Raw genomic sequence first — 15998 nt, 5'->3', positions numbered from 1 at the left:
TCTCTCTCCCCCTCTCTCTCTCTCTCTCTCTCTCTCACTCACTCACTCACTCACTCACTCACTCTCTCTCACTCTCACTCTCACTCTCAGACCCCCATACATCCTGATGGAGGCTGAGCGACTGAAGTGGCACTCAGGTGAAGGCATAAGAAGCTGAGCTGGTCATAATTGTTTCTGCCAGGCTTTTCTGTGACGGTATCAAGAGGGAGAAAGTCAGATACACTCAGTGAGAAAGATGACAGGTCCAGTCTAGCCTCAGAGCACTCCGGCAGATACAAGTTAAATATGAAGATACTGAGATGGATGATGGAGATGACAGTGGACATCCGAGGTAAGACACTGAAAAATAATCTACGAATATAAAAACCCTGGGCATGCAGAAGACCCCACATATTTTTAACCTCAGTATGTGGGGCCTAGCTGAATACATTGATGCCCAACAGTATAACACGTCAGAGATTTTCACCTTAGAGCAGTCAGTCAGAGCTAAATATGTTTGATGGTTTTCTCTGTCTTTATACATTGTTATCCTGTCCTGCAGTGTGTGGAGCAGTGCTGGTTCTGCTGAGTTTAAATGGTTCGGTCCAAAGCTGTCCATCTGACTGTATCTGTAATAGTGGCTTCAACAACTGTACTGGCCTGGGACTGGTCTCCGTAAATCCTCTACTGGGCCTCCTACCCGCCAACACTCAATCCCTAATCCTTGCCCAAAACAACTTATCCAGCCTGGAGCCAGGATCCTTCTCCAGCCTCAGCAGACTAATAGTTCTTGACCTGTCCAGGAACCACCTGTCATTCCTACACCCTGCCAGCTTCTTCAACCTCAGCAGTCTGGAGCATCTGGACCTCTCTGGGAACCTGCTGAGGAGCTTACGGAATTCTGTCTTCAGTGACCTGAGGAGGCTGTCAGAACTGACCCTGAGTGGGAACAGTCTGCAAGAGCTGCAAAAGGATGTGTTTCACGGTCTCGCCCATCTGGAGTGCCTAGATCTGTCCTCAAACAGCCTGGCCAATTTGCCCCCGGGTCTCCTGGACCCACTGCAGAGTCTCAGTTGGCTTTCTCTGTCCAGGAACAGACTCAGCAGCCTACAGAGGATTGTCCTCGAGCCTCTCACAGGCCTACAGCACCTCCTGCTGGACAGAAACCCCTGGAACTGCACATGCTCCCTCATGCCCCTCAGACACTGGCTAGAGTGGATGCTCTACAGGGGTAAGGGGACACACTCCATGACCACAAACCAAATCCATATCTCTCCTTAGTCGCACAGTTATGGCAACAACTCACAGCTGTAAACAGTACTCTCTCAAATGTTACAGTACATATTATCCTATGAATTTTATTTTACTTTCATATTAAACATATTTTAAGTCCTCTGGACTTAATGATAGAGGTGCCCAAGTGACCAATATAGCGTTGAATAAAACATGGGAGTGTTTTAAAACAGTGATTCCTTAGCCAGCTTAGAGGAGCTTGTTTCTCTTTGTGTCTGTTCTCCAGGTGGACAGGTGGATGCAGTGAAGTGCAGTTCTCCTCAGAGCCTTCTGGGGCGAGACCTAAGGGCTCTACCTGTGGAGATGTTCACACACTGCTACTGGCCAAGCTTTGACCCAGAGGAGAACACAGACCTGTCCATGCCCTGCAGCAAACGGTCGGACGGCCCAGTGGTTCCCACTGAGCCTGTAGCAGATTGTTTACAGCAGCGCTATCGACCTGTGAGTGTGCGCCGTGCTGTCGTCACTGTCGCGGTGGCTGGAGTGGTGTGTGGCATAGTGTGTGTTATGATGGTTGCGGCAGCTACATATGGATGTGTTTATGCCACTCTAGCTGCGAAACAGCAGCAAGAGCTGCAGGTGAAGAGCCGCCAGCAGCCTCTGATGGAGGAGCAGAGAGAAATGATCCCTGACCTTGGGCCAGGAGCTCAGGACACCAAGTCTGAGTGGATAGCATTCCCACCAGAGGTGTGTGTTTAACTGCTGCATCACGCTTCTGATATTATCTGTGGTACTGCTCATGGAGCCAAACCACTACTATAGCATACAGCCACACTCTGAACATTTGCACCCTTACTGTGAAGCCAAAACATGGCAGAATAAATGCTACTGTTCTCTGAGTGTCTAAGAGAGACTGGAAGGAGACAGACTGTTCTGCAATGGTGTATATGCTGCATATGGCAGTAAAACTTGCTCTAGTTCAGCGATGCTTAAATTTCAGTTAAAGCTGTGAAAAGAGTGCTGGCAAGAGACCCACTGTGGGGAAAAGGAAATGAGTGCTGGAGAGCTTTTCTGTACTAAGTTTCAATACAACGGTATTTTTTGAGCGGACTTGATGGTTTTATGATAAAAATGAAATTACACCAACTGAACCCTGTGGGAAAATGTTTTCAGACACATGTATGTTGGAGCTGTTTCTTTGTTTCCTCCTTTAAATAATGTATGGAACACTAATGTGTGTTTGCAGACTGTAATGAGCCTATTATGGAAATTGTGTCACATTGATGAACCAGCCACACCTGTCCCTCCCTCTGTAACACATGCATTCTCTTCCTTACTGTCCTGTCAAAGGAATGACCTGTTACTCCAGAGTAAAACCTTCCCTTCATTATCTGTTTTTGTGTAATGTTTTGTGTAATAAGGTGAACAGGTTCAAAAGAAAAATCCAGAATGTTTATGTGTGCCTGAGAGACTCTGAAACATGGAGCAGAAAAGGGCATTGAACAGATCTGTCTTGCCTTTGACCTGAGATGGTGTCAGTGGTACACAGTCCACTGTGCTATGTTCCACTGCTAATGACATTTGGAGAGGTAATGTAAGATATGACTGACCTCCAGCGACTGCTGTCCGTGGTCCAGACGTTACAGTGACTGAGGTTACTGCTATTACGGTGTTCCTGCCTGTCACACACAATAATCCATAAATATCCATTAATATTCACACAGTCCCTTTAAATAGTCATCAAGATTCTTATATGATTCCAGAGATTAGAGCTGCAGGGGATCATGGGTAGTGTGCCTTTGTTGACGTCGTCCGCAGGGACGTAATATAGGAACTGGCCAGGCGTATTCTCTGCCGCCAGACGGTACCAGATAGGGAAGTGGTCCACGGTGAAGAGGTTCTCTTTATCTGATGGGCTCAGGAAGTTCCTGTGATACGAAGGCCTCATTAGTATGAGTGTGTATGTCTGTGTGTGTATGTCTGTGTGTGGATTAGTTGGATGACTCACTTTCCTGTTCTCTGTTCAGTGCCTGCATATCTGTTCAGACGCATGAGTCCTGAGCGAGTGCCAAGGAAGGCTGTCTCCACCCCAGTCTCCACTCTACACATACACACGCACACGCACACATGCACAGAGAGAGAGGGAGAGAGAAAGAGGGAGAGGACTGTATGATCATAGTAACTTTATCGTTACAATTTATGTTTTATCCTGCAAGTGGTATAATCATCACACCACACGCACACATACACACACGCACACAAGCGCGCGCACACGCACACACACGCGCGCGCACACACACATACACGTGCACACGCACACACTCACACACACAAGCACATGAACAAGTTACACATACACACACAGACATGCACTTACCAAGACACACAGACACAGACACACATGTGCACACACACGCACACACACTCATGCACGAGCGAGCACACTCACACACATGCGCACACACACGCATGCACACACCCACATAAACACACACACACACATGCACACACACAAACGTACCCATCAGCAGTCAGCATCAGAGCTGTCCAGTAAGCCTCCAGTGGAGCTGTTACGACAGCATCAAACAGTGTCTGCTGGAGCAAGACCTCATCACCTATAGGAATAATGGTTTTGAAGAAGAAGAAGAAGAAGAAGAAGTACTTTATTTGTCACACACACACTGAGCAGTGAGCAGTGAAATGGAGCCTCTGCATTTAACCCATCCTAACACCAGTGAGCACACACATACACTATGAGCTAGGAGCAGTGGGCAGCCGTCACCACCGGCACCCAGGGACCAACTCCAGGTTTTTTGGTCAAGGTCACTGAGAACTGAGAACAGAAAGGACCTGGGACAGCCAGGAGTCAAACTCAGGACCTTCTTGCTGTGAGGCGACAGTGCTAACCACTGAGCCTCTGTGAAGAACTGTTTTTTGGTAAAAAAAAAATATCATTATTCATGCATAGCTGTATACAGTCATAGCTGAGCATGTATATGCATGTATATGTATAAAAGCAATACTCATAGAGCTGTTGTTTTACTCCAGACAAACTCACACTCAAGGTCTGGTTCTTTCCCGGTCAGGTATCGCATCACAGCTTGGAGCTGAGTGAGTTTACGGTGATTTGGGTCGATGTCTGTCTCACAGTAGGTCCTACAGACACACAGACAGGCAGACAGACAGGCAGACAGATAGACAGCGAGTGAGACCTGTTCAGACTGATGAATGACTATCCTCCCACTGACTGTAACAATGCATCACTACACCTTTAAAAAAATATATTATTACTTATCACTGCTCTTTCTTATGGATAGCCTTGTCTTGTAGAAATTACACAATTAACCAGGTCAAACAATGATCTTCTGTCATATTTTCAGGAAGGAGTTCCCACTGACTGTTGGTCAGACAAAGAGAAGTCCCAAGGAACATTTTTCTCAGTTCTGCACTAGAATTATTTAAAAAAAAAAAAAAAAAATTATAAAAAGAAGTCTGCTGGCAACCGAGCACTTTCCTACCGCTCCTTCTTCCTCTGGAATGGTTTACCTACAGAAGTTAGGGAGGCAAACTCTCTCCATACCTTTAAAACCAGACTACAGACTTATCTATTTTCTCTAACGTACGGATAATATAATTTTGATTTGACTTTGTTATAGCCCTTTGAGACTATAAATAGTGATACTGAGCTATAAATAAACTTGTATTATTATTATTATTATTATAACTATTGTTATTATTAGATGTGAGCTGACTAAAGCCCATCAGGATTTCCAGTTCACTCACCACTCTTCAGCCACTGTCAGGTCAGGCTGCATGATGTCATGGAGACCTACATAGAGGACCCGATCAGATAGCTTATAGTCTTCAATGACAGAAATTGACAATGCTGTCTCCTCTCTATAATGGAGCAGTCATTAATACTGAGCACTGCTCATCTGGCATCATTTGGCACTTACCTTCCTCCACAGAAACGTTCCCATAGAACATGTACTGTCCATGCCCGCGGGTCAGAACCATCCCAAAGCTAAGAGTAATCAAACAGCAAAGACAACTGCTCCATAACACTAACACGACACTAAAATGAGGCATTGACAAACACAGCACAATCATTAATTCACATTAATTCTCCTTAGCCCCTTTCACACATGCACTGCAACCCTAAAATAATCTAGACTCTAACCGGAGGGGCTGTCAGCGTGAACGCAATTGTCTGAATCAGATGGATCGGATCCTAAACAGTCTAACTGGAGAGACAACGAGATTCGGAAGCTTCTGCTGAAATCGCCAGACAAAAGTCGGTAGCCTGGTCCACCATTTTTGATGTGTTATAAACAAAACTTTGTGATTTTCGCAGCGTACTTTTTGTGTCATGTCCTGCCTCCTGCATGCTCTATCAAGGTGCCAACCCTCGCCTAAACCAAACAGAGTATTTCAAGTAGGTGAGAACGTGTCTGACACTGACAGTCTCCTGTTGTGTGCTACATGTGTGAAAGGGCAACTTTGGACAAAATGCGAACCTGATCCTGTGGATATAGTCCGTAGTGCATATGTGAAAATGGCTCTTGACTAAGAAAGCCATTGAATGCTATAGAGTGAAATACAGTAGTGTGAAGTCACGGCAGGGGGCTGTGCTGATGTGTGATATTGACCAATCAGAGAGTGAACCAGACCATATGGACAGGACTGTCACACTGTTACGCCATATGAATGACCACAGCTTGCCGAACCTGAATGGAGTCTCGTTGATGGTTGTGTAGAAATAGTCATTCTTCAGGAACATGGGTCTTTTCTGTAAAAAAGACAGTTGTGCTTCATATGCTGCAGCCATCCACAATGTGTAAAGGTCAATGTATGACAGATACATTTACACACACACTGGCACACAGAAATTTAGACATGGATGAAATCTCACTCACCCCTTTGTCCACAGCAGCCCTCACATCCAATGTCAGAGTACCTGTCTCTCCTTTCACCATTGCTGTTCTCAACTGAAAGAATAAAAGACTCAACTGAAAGAAAGCTTGACTATTACACTGTAGAGTAACACTCTATCTGTGCGTGTGTGTGTGTGTGTGTGTGTGTGTGTGTGTGTGCGTGTGTGCGTGTGTGTGTGTGAGGACACTTACTATCTCTTCAGTGTCCTCCCATTCTGCATCAGATAAATCCACACTGTTGTAATTGGGCTTTGGCTTTAGCTTCTTCCCATGTTTGTACTGTAGGGAAGGAAAAGGGATAAAAAAAAAGCCCAAGCATTGAAAGAGAGATACACACAGGAGCAGAGAGTGGTATAGAAGAGAAAAAAAGAGGCATAGCAAAGTGTACCAGAGGTCGAAGGTCAGGATGAGCCAGAATGTAGCCATTATTTGTGATGAGGAAGGCATAGCCGTGAACACCAAGCTAACAAACAAAAATGCACATCACATGACACTCATAGTTCCTCACACTGCAGTAGTGTAATAGAAGTGTAGTGTACTAGTGTTGAATTCCATTAAGCACTAACCCTAATGGTGCATATCCATATAAACTGTTTGGGTATGTGATACAGTACCTTGTATCGTGGGGCCAGCTTCATTACCTCTAGCAGAGGAACATCTGTCCCTACCACTCCCAGGAGGATCCCATGTGAGAGCTATGGGAACAACAGTCATAGAGTGTTAGCCTCAGATGTACTACACACACATGTGAGGCCAAGAGTGAGGCTGTTTACTGAGGCACTGCACTGACCGTCTCTTTCTTCTTACTGAACACAGGCATTGCCACAGAGGTCATGAGGAGCAGGCTCTGAGCCATAGTGTTAAAGAGCTGAGGGAGAATGGAAACAGTTTAGTCTGAGAAAAACCTGACAGAATACACAGACACATTACAACTGTTCAAACCTTCAGAAAAAAAGTTGCTCTATGACAGTCAACTAATCACTCTCTCTTTTCAGTACATATAAGTGTCTAGACCAGGTAATTGGTACAGAATTAACACCGATCCCACACATAAATATATGACAATAATTGTCATATAGCACAGTACAGCAACAACTGTTTTATGACACAATACTGCAATAACTCCTCAGCACTGCTAGAGGGCACTGTAACACTGATCTGTCATTCGCAGATAGAACACTAGGGGGTCTCCATACTGAGAGAATGCCAGTGTCTCTTTTCTGCCTCAACCCTACTATACTGCATTGCCTGTGTGACATGTGCAGATTTTATCAAGGATTCTTTACACTCAGAGAGTCTACTGAGTGAACCAATGATGTATATACAGGCAGTTTTATAGTACGAAAAGTCTTTTTACCTGTTCTGTGTTAGGAAGCTGAGTGTATGAAGGGTTCATGAGTCAAAGCAGATGCAGGTATAGACACACAGAAGAGATGGATGATGAACATGTTAGAACATGTAAAGCAATGACAGTGTGATGAGAAAGAAAAAACATGAGCGGGAAACTAAACTGAAGCTATGGCAAACAACAGGATAAAGGGACAACAGACTGTTCTAACCCTGACCATAACACCAAAATGACCTTAGCACATACAACCCTAACACATACAACACTAACAGAAAAAATCCTAACACATACAATAATAGCACAAAAAACCCAAAACACATACAACATTAACACAAAAAACCCTAATGCATATTTCATTAACACAAAAAAACCCTAATACAAACAACACAAAAACCACCAACACATATGACATTAGTACAAATAACTCTAAGCAAAAATGTAACCCTAACACAAAAAACCATGAAACACACAACCATAAAATAAAAAACCCTAACACATACACAAAAACCCCACATTCAACCCCACGCAAAAATTAACACATATAACCTTAACACTTATAACCTTGAGAAAAACCCTGACACATATAACTCTACCACAAAAAATCTTAAGACATATAACCCTGACATATAAAAACCCAACACAGCACAAAGGCACAACAGACTCTCCTGACCCTAACACATTTAACACTATCACAGGCCAAATGGACAACAGTGTGTCCTTAGCCAACACATATATCCTTAACAGATACAACCTTAACAGAGGGTGAAGGGACAACAGGCTATCCTACCATAGCACATTAAACAACAACAATGTGGGAGATGACGCAATGAATCAGTGTGAGATGACGCAATGAATCAGTGTGAGATGAAACTGGAGTTTGCCTGTGTTTGTCTCTGAATCTTTTCTGAGCTGTGTTACTGCAAAAACATTCTAGCAACCTCACCACAATCAGTATTACTGTAAAAACATTCTAGCAACCTCACCACAATCAGTATTACTGTAAAAACATTCTACTAACCTCATCATGATCAGTATTACTGTAAAAACATTGTACTAACTTCACCAAAACCAGTGTTCAGTGAGAGCTGGAAAAACTGTACATTAAACCCATTCATTGAGAACTAATGCTTGCTGGGTAAGCATAAATGAACTAAAGCATTGGACCTTCCTCAGGTGTTCCTGCTAATGACCTGCAGACCAACAGTCATGCCTCACCACACTGTCCATGTAAGCCTCAGTCCAGATGATGTCATGATCGTGGTCAATGACCATTGGGCGACTCAACACGTGAAGATATTCCATGACATTCTCCTGCACGTCGGCCAGAGTGGAGATATGAGTGTAGTAACCTGCTCACATCCAGACAGACAGAGTACAGATATGAGTGTAATAAGCTGGAGGATGCAGAGGGAGAGAAATGCAGAACCAGTACAATGTTTCACTACAGACATGTCACAGATCTACATTCATGTGTCCATCAGTTATCTCTGCAGTCTTGTTTAAGATAGCATAGATAGCAAGCACACTTTTCAGATCAATGTTTGCTTTATTTCAGTCACCCACACCAGAATAAAGTCACCTTTGTTGTTGCAAGCAATCCACTTGACATTGCTAGCAAAAGTCATATCTCGGCCGATGAGGTAAGTGAACACGCGGACCTGCCCGAGAGACAGCAGTGAATGTACAGTTTCTGACTCTGTTAATTCACTTATTTCTCCTGGGATTTTTCCTGTTGAATGTTTCAACTTTTTCATGTCTAATTCAACTACTGTTCATGTATACTATACAGAAAAGAGTTGAGAGAGAGAGCTGGGGGTTTTCTGGTGTTGATTGGTCTGTGTGGGTTTTGTCCACCTGATGGACAGACTGCCTTTTACCTTCTTCTCCGGCCAGTTGAACTCCTCAAACACAGATTCAAAGTCTTCCATGGCCCCGTCTGTGATAAGCATGATGGCCTGGTTACAAAGGCTGCCCTGGCCATTCGCTGCTGCCTACGGAGACATCACACAGAGAACAGCAAGGTGTCTTTGTGTTCACATTTCTGTGTTTGCACACTAATGCATACATTAGTCAATGTGTGTCCGTGTTTCAGTCAGTGTGCTTTGTGTGAATGTGTAGTTTGAGAGAATGTGGTTTGAGTTAATGTGGTTTGAGTGAATGTGGTTTACCTAGTTGTGGTTGAGTGAATGGGGTTGAATGAATGTGGTTCAAGTGAATGTCATTTGTGTAAATGTCATTTGTGTAAACTTGGTTTGAATGAATGTGGTTGAATGAATGTGGTTTGTGTGAATGTCATTTGTGTAAATGTCATTTGTGTAAACTTGGTTTGAATGAATGTGGTTTGCGTAAATGTGGTTTGAGGGAATGTGGTTTGTGTAAATGTCATTTGTTGGTTTGAATGAATGTGGTTGAATGAATGTGGTTTGTGTAAATGTGGTTTGAGTGAATGTGGCTGAGCGAATGTGGTTTGTGTAAACTTGGGTTGAATGAATGTGGTTTGCGTAAATGTGGTTTGAGGGAATGTGGTTTGTGTAAATGTCATTTGTGTAAACTTGGTTTGAATGAATGTGGTTGAATGAATGTGGTTTGTGTAAATGTGGCTGAGTGAATGTGGTTTGTGTAAATGTGGATTGAGGGAATGTGACTGAGTGAATGTGGTTTGAGGGAATGTGGCTGGGTGAATGTGGTTTGTGTAAATGTGGTTTGAGGGAATGTGGCTGGGTGAATGTGGTTTGTGTAAATGTGGTTTGAGTGAATGTGGCTGAGTGAATGTGGTTTGTGTAAATGTAGTGTAAATGAATGTGGCTGAGTGAATGTGGTTTGACGGAATGTGGCTGAGTGAATGTGGTTTGTGTGCCTCACTGACCTCATTGAGAATGCGGAATGACTCCTTCATCGCTTTCTTCACTTTTCCCTCACCTTTCACCTGCAGCTCTTGAACCAGTAATTTGAAATGCTGAGAGGCATGTGTGATAGAGGTGAAGAATCAGTGTGGCAGACAAAAAGAATTCAATGGGAATTTACTTTTATGTCAGAAATTCAATGAATCTAACAAAACACACAAAGCTTCCCCCTTTACAGTTTTTATAACAGAGACAAAAAATTAAGTGAGGGATTAGGATTAGGAAGATTAGGAAGTTCACTTTAATGAATTTTTGACCTTGGTTGAAGATTTGTATTCATGTGTGCATGCCACTGGTTGGTTGTTGTGCAGTTTGGGTTCTGTGTGTATTTCACTCACATATATTGTCAAGATATTCTTCATGTTAAGTTATGTTAATATGTGTATGCCTGCACAATCAGAAGATCTGCACAGAGTATGGGGAACTCAAACCCATGCATGTGGATTTCTTTCTAAATGTAACTTATATTGGGTCTTGTTTGATGTATTTTAAAAATAAGAACAATTTGTCAAGAATGTAAGCGACAGAGAATGGTTCTATCTGACCCAACACATCAGTACAGACTTAGGCTGCACTTTTCTCCCTACAGTGTAAAGAAAAATAAAGCTTCATTTTTTATCTCAGCAAAGTGTTGTAAAAAAGCAACATTATAATTGGTGCAACTGAAAGCCGCCCCTAAAACCATCATAGCAGTTCAGTAATTTAAACGGAATTGTGTTTTGTAAGCTCATGAGGTCCAGTCCAGCACAGAATCACTAATGCCAACATGTACTATCATAACACCTCTATATTTCATAAAATACTCAAGTACCTTTACACAATCCAGGAAAGTCCCATACAACAACAAAATGCCATCACTAGACCATGGTATTTTGTAATGTCATCACAGCTCCACAGTATTACCAAGTTGCTTTTTTTGTAAGGGATGACACATCACACATTGTCACCTTATGAATAGCAACGTTATGGTAATGAACCATGATGTGTGGACAGGACCCCACAGGGAACAGCAGGGCCCCAGTGTAGGCTAGTGTAAAACACTCAGCATCATGACAGGCAGGATAAACTGTTTTTGAGGAATGCGAATGCATGACGATTACCCTCAGTAAAACTTAAAGACAGTGCATGTAATTTTGAGATGCTACATTAGCACACAGATGGTATAAGCAGAGGCAAGGGCAGCTGTCAAACAGCTTGTCTGCGTATTAGTGTCTGTGAATGTGACTGTACTCAGATGTTCCTGACGGGATAATGAGCCCCTGTGACCACATGCTGTGTACTTTACATCCTCAATATCATTAGCAGCTCTGGCCCCATTTCTGTCAGTCCCTATTAGTGACCCCTCATTACATATACATATATATATATATATATATATATATATATATATACAAAATAATGGGTTGGACAAAATAATGGAAACATATGATATTTCAAGACCTATAAATTTGCTGACATTTAGACTTAAAACGATTCCCAGTGCAATGTAAATCTTATGTACATGCACCGCAGACATCCTGTGCTTTATGTATTACCCAAGATTTTTCTTCCTGTAGAGGTCTGCGTATTAGTGTAAGTCAAAATGTGTGACCTTTCAGACTTCCAAAGAGGGCAAACTGTTGGAGCATGAATAGCTGGCGCTTCAGTAACAAAAACTGCTGAGCTGTTTAATGTATCAAGAGGAGCTGTTTCTAAAGTAATGATGGCATACCAAAAACTAGGGAAGACTAGTTCTGGGAAGCGTAACTCTGGAAGGAAGCCAAAATTCTGTGCAAGTGACTGCAGAGTGCTAAAACGCATTGTGTCAAAAAATCATAGAACTACAGCTACTAAAGTTTCAAGTTTTCAAGATTATTTAGAGCCCAATATCACTGTTTACAGTCTCAAAGGGCTTTACATGCCACAACAATCAAAATCAAAACAGGACGGCACCCCCTGACTTAATCCTCATGGTGGGCAAGAAAACCACCCCAAAAACCCAAAAGGGAAATGGGAAAATGGGAGAAATCTTGAGAAAGACCACAGAGAGAGAGAGGAGACCCCTTCTTTGGCAGACAGGTGTGCAATAGGTGCTGACCCAGCAGGCAATTAAAATTTCAAGTAATTACAGAGCACAAACAAACAGTGACTGCAGAGCTAAACCAACATCTTGCTAACCGAGTATCAACCAAAACAGTACATTGGGAGCTCAATGCAGCTGGATACCATGTAAGTGCTGCCGCTGCCAAACCTTTTCTTTCCCCCATCAGTGTTCCAGCCTAAAATGGTGCAAAGACCATCAGAAGTGGACAATGGACTAGTGGAAGATTGTCATCTTCTCTGACGAATCATCCTTCATGCTTTTTCCTTGTTAAGGATGAATTTAAGTATGGAGGAAGCCAAAAGAAGCCTTTGATTTTGATTGCCTGACCCCAACCATTAAGCACGAAGGCAGCTCTGTGATGGTTTGGGCCGCAATATCGTGGAATTCTCTTGGTCCTGTGTTAGCACTGCATGGTAGGGTAACCTCTAAAGAGTATTTGTCAATTTTGGGTGACCAAATTCAACCATTGGTCCAAACACTCTTTCCAAACAGTGGTGCCATCTTTCAAGATGATAATGCGCCAGTTCACACAGCTAAAATCGATAAAGACTGGCATGAAGAGCACAACAGTGAAGCTGAACACTTGGATTAGCCCCCACAATCACCAGATCTTAACATAATCGAAAATCTCTGTTATATTTTGAAGCAGCAAGTAAGGAGCCACTTCCTTCCACTATCATCTCTGAAAGAGCTGGAACAGGTTTTGCCTCAGGAATGGATTAAAATTCCGTTAGCCACTGTCCAAAAGTTGTATGAATCTATTCCTCAACGTATTGAAGCAGGTATTGCTGCCAAAAGAGGACCAGCTCGATATTATATGATAAAGCTGTTATTTAACAATGTGTTTCCAATATTTTGTCCAACTTCTGTGTGTTTATATATACACATACATACACACACACACACACACAAACACACACACACACACACACACACACACACACACACATATATATATATATATATATATATATATATATATATATTATATATATATATATATATATATATATATATATATATATATATGTATTTAGCTGTATCTTGTCACAGTGACTCACTCACACCCTATGCTGAAATGCATGTAAAATCAACCGGTTATAATATCTTCATCGTTTTTCATATATACAGTGTGCTCTCAAACCCTGTTTGTTTTGTTATCTCAGACATAGTAAACTGTATATCCTCATAGACATTAGCATTCCAAACTCTACTGTCTATCATTACAGTCAAATTGTCATCTCAGAATCTTTCTGACATCCTTTAAAATCAGTCCATAAAAACCCCCTACAGGCCTGGTGCTCAGAGGGGCTTATGCTTATGCACTCCTCCTGACCAGAGTCATACAGTGTAATGCTTTATTAAATAGTCCACAGTGGACTACAGACCAGCTCTGTTATGATGTCATATAGGCAAGAATATACCTCTGCATTTCCCTGGAACTGTTTCTACAGGAAATTTGCTAATTCACTTTATTTCTCCTAGTTTGACAACTGGTTCAAGAGCTCACCTGCACCACACCTTCCAGTTACTTTACACTGTAAGTTACCACTCAACTCATTGTTAATGCATCTGAGTATCTCACCTTTACCTGGTATTTATTATTTCTCACTCTTTACTAATTATTTTTATCCTCTATAATGTTTAGCAATAATAATTAACAGTTTTACCAACATACATGTATTTAGAACCCGTTAAAGTGTAGAGCTGTTAAAAAAAATGAGTATCTCATTGTAAATTACCAGTAAACTTTTCTACTATCACTGTTGTCCAGCCTAGATGGTTCTGCGGTTCTGCACCACGACAAGGTCTGTTACCTTACAGTTCCCCGTCTCAGCTGCCCCAACATGCTCTCCTGTTACTGCTCACAGGCAGACAGCAGTGTCACACATGGGCAACATGACAGGCAGACAGCAGTGTCACGCATGGGCAACACAACAGTGTGCGAGGGCTGGGAGAGGTGAGGAGAGAGGGCTGGGAGAGGTGAGGAGAGAGGGCTGGGAGAGGTGAGGAGAGAGGTTAGGGGAGAGGAATGGGAGAGGTGAGGAGAGAGGTTAGGGGAGAGGAATGGGAGAGGTGAGGAGAGAGGTGAGGGGAGAGGTGAGGAGACAGGTTAGGAGAGTGGGCTGGGAGAGATGAGGAGACAGGTGAGGAGAGAGGGGAAGGGAGAGGTGAGGAGAAAGGGCTGGGAGAGGTGAGGAAAGAGGGATGGGAGAGGTGAGGAGAGAGGTGAGGAGAGAGAGCTGGGAGAGGTGAGGTGAAGAGAGAGGGCTGGGAGAGGTGAGGAGAGAGGGCTGTACGTGAGTGAACACTTCAGTGCTCTGCTGGGACCTGCTAGGCAATAACCCCTGGCTTAAGCCAAGAAGATTATTGATTTACCTCACGATTGTCCAAGTCTGCCTGTACCAGTGTCCCTTTAAAACATGGCTCCACGTAACGCACGTAATCTGTGTACTGTAAGGAGTGTCTCATAAAATTATACAGTCAAGAATGCACAAAAACACATATAATTGTATCTTGTTACAACTGTTAAAACAGGCTACCTCTGTAATTAATGTATTCAATTAAATTACGCATTATAATACATTTACAAACTATGAACTGCAGAATAGAGGTGTGAAAATGTATTGAACCGAAATGATACATTCTGAATTTCCAGTTATTGTGGGCTATATTGCATTTGAAATTACATGGGATGAAATATGCCAACGTTAACCGAGTAATTAAAGAATTAAAAAGTGAAATGTTAACACATATAAGTAAAGTAGCACATATAATATTCACTTATGTAATTAAAAATGAAAACAGTTCATCCTTGGCATTCAGTGGGAAATAATGGCATCAGTATCAAAAGGCCACAGAGCAGAATGCTAGCTGAACGTACTGTACATAAATATATATGTTTGCATATACTGTGTACACAAAATATGTACAGTATGTACTGTTTACATTAAAGTGTATGAATAAGAACACACACATACACACACACACACACACACACCCTCAGACACACCAAGATATGTGTTGGATACATAAAATCTACAACACAAATTAGCCAGTAAAAACACTGATTCTCTTACTGCAATGACATTGACAAAGTCGTTCTCGCCCAGTGTGTCCAATATGGTGTTGATGGTGTGCTTGGCGATTGTCATTTTCAGGCCCTTCATGCTCCCGCTAATGTCAACCACAATAATGATGTCCTTTGGAGAGGTGGCAGCCTGGATGTACCTGAGAAAGAGTATGAGGCTTCAGGTGAGGACAGGTCAGGCTGAGGGTCAGAGAGAAGAACTGATACGGTATATTGTTTAAACCTTATGTCCAGCCATCAAGCACCATGCAGAGGTAGAGCAGGGTGGGTGGTCTGTGCTTGGGAACAGCTCTCCAGCATCGCTGGTTAAGAGATTCCTGAGAACTTAATAAGCTAGTTAAGCAGCTCCATTTAGATTTTATTCATTAAATGATCCTTTTATCCATTAAATGATCCTTTAAACAATAAAGACATTTTTGAGGAGAAA

At 42.5% G+C, this 15998-nt stretch overlaps 1 protein-coding gene across 1 annotated transcript in view; it reads right to left on the bottom strand.

Moving 5' to 3' along the window:
- cacna2d4b (calcium channel, voltage-dependent, alpha 2/delta subunit 4b) overlaps nucleotides 1–15998 on the bottom strand; it is a 63313-nt gene that overhangs the window by 31720 nt on the left and 15595 nt on the right. Inside the window, exons 8-27 of the mRNA XM_030765239.1 lie at nucleotides 15561–15711; nucleotides 14860–14934; nucleotides 10361–10450; nucleotides 9372–9485; nucleotides 9074–9152; nucleotides 8710–8843; nucleotides 7504–7521; nucleotides 6937–7014; nucleotides 6761–6841; nucleotides 6535–6609; nucleotides 6339–6425; nucleotides 6129–6200; nucleotides 5940–6001; nucleotides 5169–5236; nucleotides 4996–5041; nucleotides 4271–4368; nucleotides 3734–3827; nucleotides 3221–3313; nucleotides 3010–3140; nucleotides 2823–2891 (exon numbers count right to left, since the gene is read on the bottom strand). Of these exons, the coding sequence (XP_030621099.1) occupies nucleotides 2823–2891; nucleotides 3010–3140; nucleotides 3221–3313; nucleotides 3734–3827; nucleotides 4271–4368; nucleotides 4996–5041; nucleotides 5169–5236; nucleotides 5940–6001; nucleotides 6129–6200; nucleotides 6339–6425; nucleotides 6535–6609; nucleotides 6761–6841; nucleotides 6937–7014; nucleotides 7504–7521; nucleotides 8710–8843; nucleotides 9074–9152; nucleotides 9372–9485; nucleotides 10361–10450; nucleotides 14860–14934; nucleotides 15561–15711 (1715 nt within the window). The remainder of the gene's footprint in view (nucleotides 1–2822; nucleotides 2892–3009; nucleotides 3141–3220; nucleotides 3314–3733; nucleotides 3828–4270; nucleotides 4369–4995; nucleotides 5042–5168; nucleotides 5237–5939; nucleotides 6002–6128; nucleotides 6201–6338; nucleotides 6426–6534; nucleotides 6610–6760; nucleotides 6842–6936; nucleotides 7015–7503; nucleotides 7522–8709; nucleotides 8844–9073; nucleotides 9153–9371; nucleotides 9486–10360; nucleotides 10451–14859; nucleotides 14935–15560; nucleotides 15712–15998) is intronic.

The sequence above is a fragment of the Chanos chanos genome, chromosome 2, assembly GCF_902362185.1.
Source record: "Chanos chanos chromosome 2, fChaCha1.1, whole genome shotgun sequence".
Classification (NCBI taxonomy): domain Eukaryota; kingdom Metazoa; phylum Chordata; class Actinopteri; order Gonorynchiformes; family Chanidae; genus Chanos; species Chanos chanos.
The sequence above is the reverse complement of the archived record's forward strand: the minus strand, read 5'-3'. Positions and strand labels throughout refer to the sequence as shown.